This window comes from Polypterus senegalus, chromosome 5 (genome assembly GCF_016835505.1).
Source record: "Polypterus senegalus isolate Bchr_013 chromosome 5, ASM1683550v1, whole genome shotgun sequence".
Lineage (NCBI taxonomy): Eukaryota > Metazoa > Chordata > Cladistia > Polypteriformes > Polypteridae > Polypterus > Polypterus senegalus.
The window spans coordinates 1539816-1554683 of NC_053158.1; the positions used below are offsets into that span (position 1 = coordinate 1539816).

The 14868-nt window shown below is 44.3% G+C and overlaps 1 protein-coding gene across 1 annotated transcript in view; it reads right to left on the reverse strand.

Moving 5' to 3' along the window:
- The window catches only part of stam (signal transducing adaptor molecule (SH3 domain and ITAM motif) 1), a 79426-nt gene that overhangs the window by 61982 nt on the left and 2576 nt on the right, over positions 1-14868 (reverse strand). The window contains exon 2 of the mRNA XM_039754268.1: positions 4518-4602. Within this exon, the coding sequence (XP_039610202.1) occupies positions 4518-4602 (85 nt within the window). The remainder of the gene's footprint in view (positions 1-4517; positions 4603-14868) is intronic.

Here is a 14868-nt window from a genome sequence, read left to right on the forward strand (position 1 = left end):
TTATTTGAGTGATAAGCAGTTCAAAAATATGATTCTAATGAAAATAGTAAAACATAAACAAACCTCATTTATAATTGCCTAATTAAAGTATTTTTGGATGTGATTTATTTTTTAAAGCGCCTTGAGCATGGGAAAGGCGCTATATACTGTACATTGAATGTATTATTATTATTATTAATCCCCGAGCAGAAATGGGATTTTTCATTTTCAGACCTTTGGGAGTAAAAGCGCAGAGTCAGCCACTGTACAGCGCCCCCTGAAGCAATTGTCAGGTAAATGTTAAAATATCATTTCAACAATTATGAAGGGTGGCGCAGTGGTAGTGCTGCTGCCTCGCAGTAAGGAGACCCGTCTGGGTTCGCTTCCCGGGTCCTCCCTGCGTGGAGTTTGAATGTTCTCCCCGTGTTTGCGTGGGTTTCCTACTACAGTCCAAAGACATGCAGGTTAAGTTTATTGGCGATCCTAAAATTGTCCCGTGTGTGTGCGCGCCCTGCCGGGATTTGTTCCTGCATTGCGCCCTGTGTTGGGTGGGATTGACTCCAGCAGACCCCCGTGACTCTTTAGTTAGGATATAGCGGGTTGGATAATGGATGGATGGGACAATTATGAATACTGTAAGGTACTAATTTTTAATCCTGATGCACTTGGGTAAACACCACAGTAATACAAACACAAACTCTATTGTACAAACGCACCAAGAAATAAATGAACGAAGCCCAGAGATCGCATACACATAATGGGAGTTTAATGAGAGTAGTAAAGCCTGAAATAAACCAAACGCCTGCTTAGAACCAGCTAATTAAAAGAAATATGTGGAAATTATAACAATTCAAAACAATCACTACAATCCTGATGCATTTGGATTGAAATAATAAAATCACGCACAGCACACTCTAATTATGACCCCTAATCCTTCATCGCACAAAAACGGCACAGCAGGGCAGAAATAAAGCAGCGCGATGAGGCAAAAGCAGAACAAAGGAACAGAATGGAAAGGCGAGGAGCGATCGATCGTGAAGATAACTGATCATCGAGTAGTGGGGGGCTCACAAAAACAATTCAGGTCAGCTCATTTTCCGATGAAAACAGTAAAACATGAAATGAACACAAACCCCTTTAATAACTATGTAATTATAAGAAGTAAAAGTAATAATGACTGTCTAAAACAGCGGTTCTCAAACTTTTACGCCCCCCTTTTTCTACCTGAAATAATTCTGCGCCCCCTGCATAATATAAGATAGATGAGAATAACCCACGATACAACTAACAAAGGTATGATACTCGTGCGGTGTCGCGGTATCCTATCATTTTTACTTCCATAAGATTTGCATGTGTTTGGCTAACTTCGATGAAATATTTGCAATTTTTTTTTAAAGTGCTTTAATAACTGTTACAATGCCTTGTGTGGTACTAATTCTAATCCCCAGAACAAATAAAAAATTATTTATTCGTATTTAATTATTTTTTTAAGTAAAGAAACGATTAAATACGTTTTAATTTTTAAAAATCTCGTAAGCGAGGACGCCGATGAAGTCAATCTGTGCAGATGAACGTATTTTCGTCCTACAAATATTATACCGCTGTTAGTTGTATCATGAAAATAACCCAAAAGTCAGTCAATTATTGAACTCAATTTTCCAGTATTGACTACGCTGCCAATGTGGTGCAGTACGTCGCGCCGCATTATCACCTGATCGATCTACTGGGACCCGAACGTTCACGACAGATACCCGATACGTGCCGAACTTTCTGGATTGAAAATACGCGACTATAACAGCAGCAGCGGCGCCGCTCGTCATAGAAACAAACTTGAAATAGAAAAGGAGCTCCGAGTGTCTCGATATCTCGAATATCAAACCAGACCTGGACAGGCTGTGTACTTCAAAGCAGGCACATATTAGCCATTAGATCTACGCCTTAGAAATGTTTGATTTTAATTTGAGTTATAATGCATTCGTTGTGGTTATATGCTTGCAAATTTAAATCCTTATATACAGGTATAATTTGATACTCTCCGTATGTATGATGTTCGCGTCAATACCGCGACTCAATACAAGTTAGAGCCACGCAATGGGACTCTGCCGCTGTAGTTTGAACATCACGTGGCAAAGGCGGACGCAGTATTACGTGATTGGCTAAGAATGTCCGAATGCTTCAGTGACGCCGCTGGACTGCCGAGTATAGTAAGTCGGTGTTGGTTCGAGCAGATAACAGTAAGTTGGGTTGGTTTTTGGAACGTTGGTTTGGTGGGTTGTACTTTCCAACAACAACATTTTATTTTCATACAAAAATGTAGCTCAAAGTGCTTTACATAATGAAGAATAGAAAAACAAAAGACAGCGAAAGAAAAATAAGTCAACATTAATGAACATAGTATAAGAGTAAGGTCCGATGGCCAGGGAAGCCAGAAAAAAACAAAAAAAAAAGTCCAGGACTAACATCGTCGACTGACTTAAACCCTTCGACAGCTCCGGAACCGGCAGTAATTTAGAACGTATCGCCATTTACTTGGTACGTCGAAATCCATCTTTGGGCAGTTCGGTTTTGGCATCCGTCCTTCTGACCTCTATTGGCAAACTGAGTAACGACAGATGGCTTTCACAAATGTAGAACTTCCTGTCGCTAATTTGAAATAAAAATGTAAAAAAACTAACTTTGATGTCTTGTTCATTTATTCGACGCCCCCCAGTTTGAGAACCGCTGGTCTAAAATGTCCTCAGAGTTCACCTGTGCCACCATCACGTGACAGTCGATGTCCCTCGCTTCTGCGTGGTGTGCTGATAAAAACCTACAGGGGGTACCCAAGCCGACAGCACCCGGCCCACCATCCTACACATCGCTTGCTAACAAGGGTGCCAAGTCTGACTTGCATGAAATGCTTCATTTTCCCTTTCATGTGATCAGGGGCGCCAGGCAGGGATGCCCGTTATCTCGCTCGTACTTCTGGCCGTCGCTCATTAGACTGATTTACGTCTGTTCCGGTTCGTCCAGCGGCCCGCTAGGTATCCTTATACGCTGCTGCCATTCTCCCGTTTGTAGGAAACGCTCCCTCTGACGTGTTCACATTACGTCACACACGTGAATTCTGATCGGCAACACAACTAACTGGAGCAAATCGGCACTGCTGCCTATAAACCGTGCTTGTCATGCCGCTTCTTTTCCTTCCTTGATTACAGTGGTTAGCTCTTTTAAATATTTAGAAGATCCCATTACAAGCCTCCATTACTGATGTGGTGCTTTTCAAATTTCCACACCATCTTTAATGAGGTAAAACAGTCAATGCTGCCCTGGAGTAACCTGTCCCTGTCCCTGCCCATCTCCCTCACCCTCTGCTTTCAGTCTTGTCTGCCAGTCACTACGATGCAGACGGTCCCTCATTTAAATGCTGTTACTTCAGGGCCCCCTCTTGTCCCACCTTCCTCCTCACGTCAGGACAGCCATTAGCTCTCTTTCATGGAGTGCTTATCAAATGCTCTTACTGTTTTGATTGCTCAAGGCACCCTCCTCCATTTTAGCTGTCTCTGTTCCTTTACTCTTTTTAGATTCCTCTTCTCTGTTCCTCACCAGCGCGTCATTTCAACAGTTACAAGCAGCCAGAGTTCTTCTACGGGTCCTCAATAGGACGACTCTGGCCCTGTTAGTTTCTCTTTTTACCAAACCGCCTGCACTTCAGAAGAGGCCATCCGCCTGACGCTCAGCATGTTCGGGCCCGGCCACTACTTGGATGGGAGGCCATCTGAGAAAAGTTTGGGTTGCTGCTGGATGAGGTGTTGGGTGAGGCCAGCAGGGGGCGCCTACCCTGTGGTCTGTGTGTGGATCCCAGTGCCCCGGCGCTGTAAACATGGCACCGTCCTTCAGATGAGATGTAAAACTGAGGTCCTGACTCTCTGTGGTCATAAAAGACATAAAGAGCAGGGTGTATCCCAATGTCCTGGCTAAACTGACCACCACAGCCTGGTCATTCTGGCCCCCCTAATCATCCCCTGCCTCTCCCTCACACCACTTCACTACCAAGCAGCTCACGTGATGGTGAGGGGATTTACACAAAATGGCTGCCATCGCATCATCCAGGGGGACGCTGCACACTGTCGCTCTATGGAGGTAAAGAATTATTACTATTAACCTGGTCCTGTTCGAATGTCAGCCGCACAGATCAGTGGTGGGCCGGCCCAAACTATCGGCACACAGAAAGGACCCCCGTCTCCAAGGTCAAGTCATGGATCACAGCGAGCCCCTCGTTCAGTTTATTAGAAGTTTACCCAGTGGGCCACTGGGACTTCAGTGATCTGCGTGTTTTATTCATTTTCATTTCAGTGGGGGTTTCAAATTTATATATGAAAATGTTTTTTTAAACCAAACAAAAACTTGTAATCAAAGAAAAGCTTCATGTTTGAGTTCTCATGTCCACAGGCGGACATCCTGACCTGCAGGCATCACTAAACTGTAATCGTGACCCCATTCCAACACCTGCCCCTACATTTAAACCGACAATTCCTCAAAGTGCCAGTTCCACTTACCCGCTGCGTGACTGGCCAACTTTGTCACAGATGTCCAGTATGAGACCCCAGTCCTCGGCCGTGTTCATCTCGCTGGTCGCTTTCTCTGTCAAAGAAATGAATCACAAGTCTGTTTAGTCCATTGACTACTGCTCTTCATCCGCATTCGATATTTTAAATTGTAATTTAATTTAAAATAAATGTGGATATTAGTCTTTGTTGTGAGCAGACACTCTTTGCATTCTTTAATTATTTTTGGTGCCACCTCTCTAAGGCCAAACTACTACATTTTAATTGAAATGATCTCCACCCACTCCAGCACTCACACAAGTATCTCCGCCCACTCTAGAATTTACAAATGTTATCTCCGCCCACTCTAGAATTTACAAATGTTATCTCCGCCCACTCCAGCACTTAAAAATGCATTTTCAAATGTAACCGAGCCACAGGGGATGCACAAGCCAGTGTGTTTCTTCATGCCAGTCCCAAGCCCGGATAAATGAGGAGGGTTACGTCAGGAAGGGCATCCGGTGTGCCAAATCAATATGCGGACAACAATACAAACTTCCATACCAGATTGGTCGAGCCCCGGGTTAACAACAATCGCCACCAGTACTGTTTGCCAACAGGGTGCTGGCAGAAATTGGGCTACTGTTGGCCGAAAAAGATGAAGAAGTAGAAGAAGAGGAGGGAGACGTGTCTGGAGGCAGGAGGAGAGGAGGAAAGTAAAGAGTGTGGAACTGAGGGTAGGAACTTTGAATGTTGGCAGTATGACTGGTAAGGGAGAGAGTTAGCAGATATGATGGAGAGAAGGAAGGTTGATATATTGTGCATGTAAGATAAATGGAAGGGGAGTAAGGCCAGGTGGATCAGAGGGGGATTCAAATTGATCTATCATGGTGTGGATGGGAGGAGAAATGGAGTAGGAGTTATTCTGAAGGAACAGCATGGCAAGATTGTTTGGAGGTGAAGAGAGTGTCAGACAGAGTGATGATGATGAAGATGGGAATTGGAGTTGTGATGATGAATGTTGTTAGTGCATATGCACTGCAAGTTGGGTGTGCAATGGGTGAGAAAGAAGATTTCTGGAGTGAGTTGGATGAAGTGATGAACAGAAAGTGGTGATTGGAGCAGATTTCAATGGACATGTTGGTGAAGGGAACAGAGGAGACGAGGAGGTGATGGGTAGGTATGGTGTCAAGGAGAGGAATGAAGAAGGTCAGAGGATAGTGGATTTTGCCAAAAGGATGGACATGGCTGTGGTGAATACATATTTTAAGAAGAGGGAGGAACATAGGGTGACATACAAGAGTGGAGGAAGATGCACACAGGTAGATTACATCCTATGCAGAAGAGTCAATCTGAAGGAGATTGAAGACTGCAAAGTGGTGGCAGGGGAAAGTGTAGTTAGACAGCATAGGATGGTGGTCTGTAGGATGACGTTGGAGATCACGAAGAGGAAGAGAGTGAGGGCAGAGACAAGGATGAAATGGGGGACGTTGAAAAAGGAAGACTGCAAGGTGGTGTTCAGGGAGAAGGTGAGACTGGCACTGGGTGGTAGTGAAGAATTACCAGACAGTTGGAAAACTACAGCAGATGTAGTAAGGGTGACAGCAAGAAGGGGACTTGGCATGACATCTGGACAGAGGAAGGAGGAAAAGGAAACCTGGTGGTGGAATGAGGAAGTACAGGAGACAATACAGAGGAAGAGGATGGCAAAGAAGAAGTGGGATAGTCAGAGAGATGCAGAAAGTAGACAAGAGTACAAGGAGATAAGGCACAAGGTGAAGAGAGAGGTGGAGAAGGCTAAAGAAAAGGCGTGTGATGAGTTGTATGAGAGGCTGGACACTAAGGAGGGAGAAAAGGACCGGTGGGCTACAGAGGGTCCGGGGTGTGAAAGATGTGCAGCAGGTTAGGGTGATAAAGGATGAAGATGGAAATGACTCACAAGCAAGGAGAGTGTGTTGAGCAGATGGAAAGACAATGAGAGAACGAGAGAGAGAAGAGGTTGGATGACGTGGAGATAGTGAATCAGGAAGTGGAACGGATTAGCAAGGAGGAAATAAGGACAGCGATGAAGAGGATGAAGAATGGAAAGGTTGTTGGTCCAGATGACATACCTGTGGAAGCATGGAGGTGTTTAGGAGAGATGGCAGTGGAGTTTTTAACCAGATTGTTTAATGGAATCTTGGAAAGTGAGAGGATGATGAGGAGTGGAGAAGAAGTGGACTGGTGCTGATATTTAAGAATAAGGGGGATGTGCAGGACTGTAATAATACAGGGGGATAAAATTGATGAGCCACAGCATGAAGTTATGGGAAAGAGGAGTGGAAGATCAGTTAAGAAGTGAGGTGATGGTTAGTGAGCAGCAGGATGTTTTCATGGCAAGAAAGAGCACCACAGATGAGATGTTTGTTCTGAGGATGTTAATGGAGAAGTAGAGAGAAGAACAGAAGGAGTTGCTTTGCGTTTTTTTGGCCTTGAAGAAAGCAAATGACAGGGTGACTGAGAGGAGCTGTGGTATTGTATGAGGAAATCCTATGTGGAAAAGGATATGTACGAGGGAAGTGTGACTGTGATGAGATCTGCGGTAGGAGTGATGGAGGTGGGATTACATCAGGAATCTGCTCTGAGCCCTTTATTATTGGCTGTGGTGATGGACAGGTTGACAGATGAGATTAGACAGGAGTCCCCGTGGACTGTGATGTTTGCTGATGACAATGTGATCTTCAGGTTGAGGAGATGCTGGAGAGGTGGAGATATGAGAGGAGAGGAATGAAGGTCAGTAGGACCACCAAGACAGAATACATGTGTGTGAATGAGAGGGAGGTCAGTGGAATGGTGAGGATGAGGGAGTAGAGTTGGTGAAGGTGGAAGGTGTGTAAATACTTGGGATCAACAGTACAGAGTAATGGGGAGTGTGGAAGAGAAGTGAAGAAGAGAGTACAGGCAGGATGGGGTGGGTGGAGAAGAGTGCCAGGAGTGATTTGTGACAGACGGGTATCAGCAAGAATGAAAGGGAAGGTCTACAGGACGGTAGTGAGACCAGCTATGGTATATGGGCTGGAGACGGTGGCACAGGAGACAGAGCTGGAGGTGGCAGAGTTAAAGATGCTAAGATTGGCATTGGGTGTGACGAGGATGGACAGGATCAGAAATGAGGACATTAGAGGGTCAGCTCAGGTGGGACGGTTGGGAGACAAAATCAGAGAGGCGAGATGGCGTTGGTTTCAACATGTGCAGAGGAGAGATGAGGGGTATATTGGGAGAAGGGTGCTAAGGGTAGAGCTGCCATGTAAGAAGAACAGAGGAAGGCCTAAGAGAAGGTTTATGGATGTGGTGAGAGAGGACATGCAGGTGTGGGGTGTGACAGAACAAGATGCAGAGGACAGGACGATATGGAAGAAGATGATCCGCTGTGGTGACCCCTAACGGGAGCAGCCAAAAGAAGAAGAAGAAGAAGATCTCCACTCACTCCAGCATTCACTGGAGGATGGCCTGGTCGGTGTCAAGAAGGGAAGCAAAGAAGACAAGAAAAACATCAGGGACAGTCTGATATTCTGTGATTGGACTGCTGGGGGAAGTCATTTTCTCTGATGAATCCCCTTTTCGATTGTTTGGGGCACCCAGAAAAAAGAAAAGGTGAGCGGCGCTACCATCAGTCCTGTGTCAGGCCAACAGTAAAGCATCTTGAGACCATTCATGTCAGCCGAGGCAGTGCAGGGCTCAGAATACAGCCATGAATAAAGAATGGGACTAAAACGTCCTCTGAAGGCAACTTCTCCTAACCACCCAACAACAGTTTGGTGACCAACATGACAGAGCACCAGGCCAGAAGGTAAAAGTGGTAACCAAGTGGCTCGGGGAACAAAACATCAACATTTGGGGTCCATGGCCAGGAAACTTCCCAGACCATTGAGAACTTGTGGTCAATCCTCAAGATGTAGAGGGACAAACAAAAACCCACCAGTTCTGACAAACTCACGACAAGCATTGATGATGCAAGAATGGGCAGCTGCCATAAGTCAGGATTTGGCCCAGAAGTTGATGGACAGACAGCCTGCCAGGGTGAATTGTAGAGGTCTTGATAAAGAAAGAAGGGACAGCACTGCATATCTGGACTCTGTGCATAAACTTCATGTCCTTGTCAATCAAAGCCTTTGAATCTTCTGAACTGCTTGTCATTCTACTTCAGTACACCAGAGAAACATCTGACAGAAAGATCTAAAAACACTGAAGCAGCAGACTTTGTGAACACCAAACCTTGGGTCCTTCTTCAAACTTCTGGCCACCACTGTAGGCAATGCGAACAGCAAACAGACTCTGCTGAAGAGAAGAGCCAATCGAAAGAGAGCAACCATAGAAAACGGGACAAGCAGGGAATCAAACGAGATGCGACGAGATGCTCATCTGGCCAGCCACAGTTCTAGTAGGGACGACTGTGACACTAACCTTCAGATTCCACTCTATGATGTGTTTAATTAACTGTGGCCAATTTATTGATCAAAGAACAAAAGAGTCCAACCGGTACAGCAGGACAGTGGTACCCTTAACCTTAAAGAAGTAACTGCACCCTTACAGCGGGCACAGTAGTAGAACGTTTGATGAGAATGGCATGCCTAAGAACACTTGGCACAGGGCGTGTCAAGGAGGACATCAAGTGACCTCGAGGATGTAGGGTGACGCGAGTGACCTTGTCGGTAATGCAGACTGCAAACAGACTGTTGAAGGAAAAGAGCCAATCAAATGAGAATAACCAAAGGAAATGGGACAAGCAGGCAAACACAAGGGACGCGCCAAGATCTGACCAATGGCGCAGCCTGGCAGCCACAGTTCTGGGAGTGAAGACAGCGACAGTGACGTTCAGAAATGCGAGATGTGAGAAGTCACTGAAATGAGCGATCGGGGCGAGACGACATTTACAGGGGTCCTCTTGGAAGAGTACATTTAAACCCTCGCCATTCCCCGCACCACCACCCCATATGCGGGTGAAACTAAACCCGTCCATATAAGACTAACGCATGGTGCCCTCCACCCTCTCAAGTAACAAAAGCTTCTTGAATGTGAAAGTCAGGCAGACTTTGGAGTCTGGAGGTCTACTTTTGGAGGTGATGACGCCCTGATTTTGTAGTTTGTGAGCCCCGATATCACGACAAACCCTACTTTGTATGGACAGCCAAATATTGCTTTTTAGTTATCTCTGGCTAGAAAATGCTAAGGCAGGGGTCCCCAAATCCAGGCCTGGAGGACCACCGTGGCTGTAGGTTTTCATTCTAACCCTTTTCTTAATCAGTGGCCTGCTTTTGCTGCTAATTAACTTCTTTTGAATTCATTTTCATGGGCTTGCTCTTGAAGACTCCGCCCCCTTAGTTGTTCCCTTTTCCTTAATTAGCAGCCAAACAATAACGGGATACAAAATGAGCCAAAACAACTGGTGACCATCACACAATATCTGACAATAAAGAAAGATGAAGGTCTCAGGAATGTCGATCTGCTCGGTTTCCCAGTGCTCTTAGAAAAGAGAACGTCACCCGTTTCGGAAATGTCTGCTGTGGCACAATGAGAGCAGCAATAAGCCATTGAATTAAAGAACGAGTTTAACTGACGACAAGACTTGGTGCCTCATTAATTAACTGGTTGGAGTGAAATGGGTTGGACTAATTTGAGGCCCTGACTTAGGTGGTCTTCTGTTAGTTCTCATTTCACGTTTCATTTCTGTTTAAGGGAAAAGAAGGACAAAGACATTCAAGGGAACAAATCTTACAAAAAGCAATTCAATTAAAATGAAAGGTAAAGGAGTTAATTAGCAGCAAAAACTGGTCACCAATTAAGAAAAGGGTGAGAATGAAAACCAGCAGCCACTGCAGCCCTCCAGGACTAGAGTTTGAGACCCCTGTGCTGTGTCTGTCTGTCACATGATTACTTGTGAACCACAGGGGCTTGAACCCTGACCTTCGTCTTCATCATGAAACACGATGGTAAAGCAAAACATCTTGGGGTACCTGAGTCTTTCTTATGGCAGGCTGCAAAGGCAAACTGATGGAGAAGGTGACAAGCCAGGAAGAAAAAGACGAGCAGAGCAAAAAACGAACGACAGAAGCTGATGATGTGGCAGACAGAAGGGTGATGACAGCCCACTGAACGCCAAGCACAGGCACAGCAGCAACCCGCTGCTACTCACAGACTCCTGGGGCTCGAAGCGGTGGTCTGTCTGCGTATTCCCTCGTCTTCATTTATAACGGCACATCAGCTATTCTAAAGGGCACTGAAGAGACACTCAGGGTGAAAGGCACCATTTAAAATACTGCAGTTTGACGCGGTGTCACCTCAGTATGGTACCTGAAAGGTTCAGAGTGTGCAGTGCAACAGGAAAAAGATCTTGGAAAAGGCGCTATATAAAATCCAGTTTCTTCTTCAGCAGGAATGATACTCTATGACACGGTAGATGTAAACCGAGATGACTCGACTCTCAAACTCAAATTCTCTGTCAGGCGTCTCCAGCGGAAACACAGAGGGTCCGCCTGCCATTAGAGTCCATTAGTCGTGCGGGGAGATGCACTTTACTGCCCTGGCGGATGTTACTCTGTTTTCAAATAGGGTATCCATTAATGCCGTCCTCTTTGATTTCTCTCCAACTCTGCACTTCTTCTGCCGCGGCTCCTTTGATACGGGAAGTCACCTGAAGTTCTGTCCTTCCAAAGGGCAGTGAGGATGTCCTGAGGGGCGCAAGCAGACGTGTCGTTTCATGGATTTAGTCAGCTGAGTGTCACAAACTGAAGGTGTCATTGGGTTACAAAAATAAACTTTATGAGTCCCAGCAGCAGAATAATGAGAAATGGACAAATACTACAATCAATCAAATCGACAGATCAATCAATAGACTGAGAGATGGATAGAGGAAAGGCACTATATAATAGATAGAAGATAGATAGAAGTGAAAGGCACTATATAATGATAGATAGATAGATGGATAGATAGACAGCATAGTTGGCAGGATTAGATAGATAGAAAATCTGACCATCTATCTATTATATACTGCCTTAAATCTATCTATCTATCTATTGATTGATCTGTTTATTGGATTGATTGTAGTAATTGTCCATATCTATCTATCTATCTATCTATCTATCTATCTATCTATCTATCTATCTATCTAAAGCATTTCATGCCAATCTCTAATGTTGTGCATTTCAAATCTATTTGTTTTATTCAGCTTTTTCCTACTTACTATACTTACTACTTACTTACTAACTTACTATTGATCTATATAGCGCCTTTCACATCAGCCTGTCTAGAGTACAGTGCTTTATATTTCTAATTATGTGTATAGCACAGTTCTAAACTATTTGTTCTATTTTGTAGTCCTTTAAATTTCTATCTGTTTAATGTATTATTGCCATTCACTTCTGATTATTACATAGTGCTTTTTTTATAACTACCTATTATATAGTGTCTTTCATTTTTATCTGTCTAAATATATATATATATATATATATGTCTCTATTACTTAATGCATTTCATATCTTTTACATGTTAGAGTTCAAGTCTACCTGTTATATAGTGCCATTCACATCTATCTATCTATCTATCTATCTATCTATCTATCTATCTATCTATCTATCTATCTATCTATCTATCTATCTATCTATAGTGCCTTTCATCTATCTATCTATCTATCTATCGATCGCACCTTTCATTCTCCCTATCTAAGTGCAGGTGTTTCACAGCAGACTAATAGTAAGCAGCGGTGTGGTGTGGTCTGGTGGTTACAGCTTTGGATTTCAAACACTTTTTTTTCCCCAAGTCCCACCAGTGACACTGTGTCACCCTGAGCAAGTCACTTCCCTGTCCTTTTCCCCTATGAGGTTGAAGGAGCTGCCTACTCTTAAACAGACACCACTGCCCCTGAGTAACCCATTCCTGCTGTTGATCGATTCCTACCAACTTGTTTTACTGGGACGTGTCCCCTCGCGTACTGACACAGGTAATCAGCTGTGCTCCCTCAAAGTCGTGCGCCCTTTTTGTACTTTTGAACCGCCATGTTGTTGTTATCCTGCCTTTCACCCGGTGGTATTGATGTACCCGCTGCTCTTGAAACCCCATGTGTCAACCGACCGGTTTATGTGTTGGTGCTTTGCAGCGCTTGATTCACATACAGACCCCCCAAGTGAGTCGTTTATGTGTTGAGGCGCTCGATCAAACCCGGTGTCAGGCAGGACCCTGGAAGTGCTTACTTTGCTCAGAGAGAGTTGGGGGGCCGCTGGTGACGAGAGCTCAGCTGGTCAGAGAGAGAAAGGAGAGCCAAAGCATTGCAAGGTGTGTGAGTGTGGGGGGGCATGACAGAGAAGTTGGGGGTTCCTGGTGTTTTCGTGAGGTCCTGCAGGGGCTGAGGGGTATATTTCCATCTGTCTTTTGCTGTGCTTAGCTATATTATGACTTATTTAATTTTTAATTTATTGTCATTTTTGGACTGCCGTGTTGCTGTTTGGTGTAATGAGACGCCACCTACTGGCCACACTGGAAAAGGCAACCATAAAACAACCACTAAGCATGTGAGACAAGAGGCGAGGGCGTAGACTTAGAGAAGCGCCAACCCATGCGCTGCCAAACTCCATCAGCCTGAGAAGGTGGCCACCGCTGAGCCATGGGTGTGGACACTAGTCTTGGATGGGCTCATGATGCCAGGGGAAAGGGTGGCATACAGGCTGACCCTGGGTGAGTGGTGTGAGGGGAGGCGGTGGCACGTCTGTGTGGGCAGCGGGATGGAGCTGGTGACGGGCGATCTGGTATCAGTTTGTTCTTTATGAACGACTCTTTAGAAAATCGCAGGAACCAATTTGCAGGTATGAAGCCAATGGATTCGGCGGAGCTCAACGGGAGCACAAAAGCACAGGTATGATGTCATCGGCCCCTTCAGTTACGACGTTTAACGCACACATACAAGTGCCACCCGTCTGATTCGGTTCACTTTCGATTCATTCTAGTTAGGCCATTACTGGCGAACGAAAACTCTTGTCACTGATCGTCCTCTCGTTCATCATACCAAACCAATACAGTAACAGCACACTTACGTGACACTATTTGTTTATTTTGTAAAATTTGCTTTTGAAATTTTTTAAACAGAATATATTAACATAATATTAAACCAATAACTTTATATCCCTTACTGAATTCGAAAATTTAGTGGCACAAAACTGAACCTTATCAAACTTTTATTGTAACGTGTCACACGATTCTCGTTCATTTGACCTGCAAACAAGTCCTCCAATCCTCACTCATTTGATTCGCAAGCAAGTCACATGACTTTCATTCGTTAGATTTGTTAACAAGTCCCACAATTCTACGTTATTTAATTTGAGAACGAATCACATGACAATCTTGCATTCGACTCGAGACAAAGTCGCACAGTCTTCGTGCACGATTCTCATTCATTTGAATTTTGAAAGAGTCGTGCAGTTCTCGTTCGTTTTACGGGTCAGGGTCAGTCAGGAGTCATTTTGTAAGTCGGACGATTCTTGTTCATTCGATTCTCTAATGAGTCACGCAGTAATCGTTCGGTTGATGCGCGAACCAATCACGATGCTCGTTCATGTGAATCGTTAAAGAAATCACATGACAATCCTAAATTCGGCTCGAGAACGAGTCACACAATCCTCGTTCACTTCATTCACAAACAGGTCCTGTGATTCTCCTTCATTTGAATTTCACACAAGTCGTACAGTTCTCATTCGATTTACAAGTAACTCGCGTGATTCTCGTTCATTTGAATCGCTAATGAAATCACATGACAACAATTAATTCTCGAGACTCGAGAACAAGTCACACAATTCTCGTTCTTGAATTTCGAATTCAAATTTTGAACAAGTCCTGCAGTTCTCATTAATTTCATTTATAAGCAAGCCACACGATTTTCAATCTTTTGAATCGCTAACGAATCACATGACAACCATTCATTCAGCTCGAGAACGAGTCGCACAATTCTCGTTCTCGTCATTCACAAACAAGTCCCGTGATTCTTGTTCATCTGAATTTTGAAAGAGTCATGCAGTTCTCATTCGTTTTACGGGTCATTTTGTAAGTCGGACGATTCTCGTTCATTCGATTCTCTAATGAGTCACACGGTAATCATTCAGTTGATGCGCGAACCAATCACGATTCTCATTCATCTGAATCGCTAAAGAAATCACATGATAATCATTCATTTGACTCGAGAATGGGTCACATGATTCTCGTTCATGTGACCTGCAGACAAATCCAACAATTCTCATTCATTCGATTCACAAGCAAGTCACATGACTTTCATTCATTAGATTTGTGAACAAGTCACACAATTCTACGTTATTAAATTTGAGAACGAATCACATGACAATCT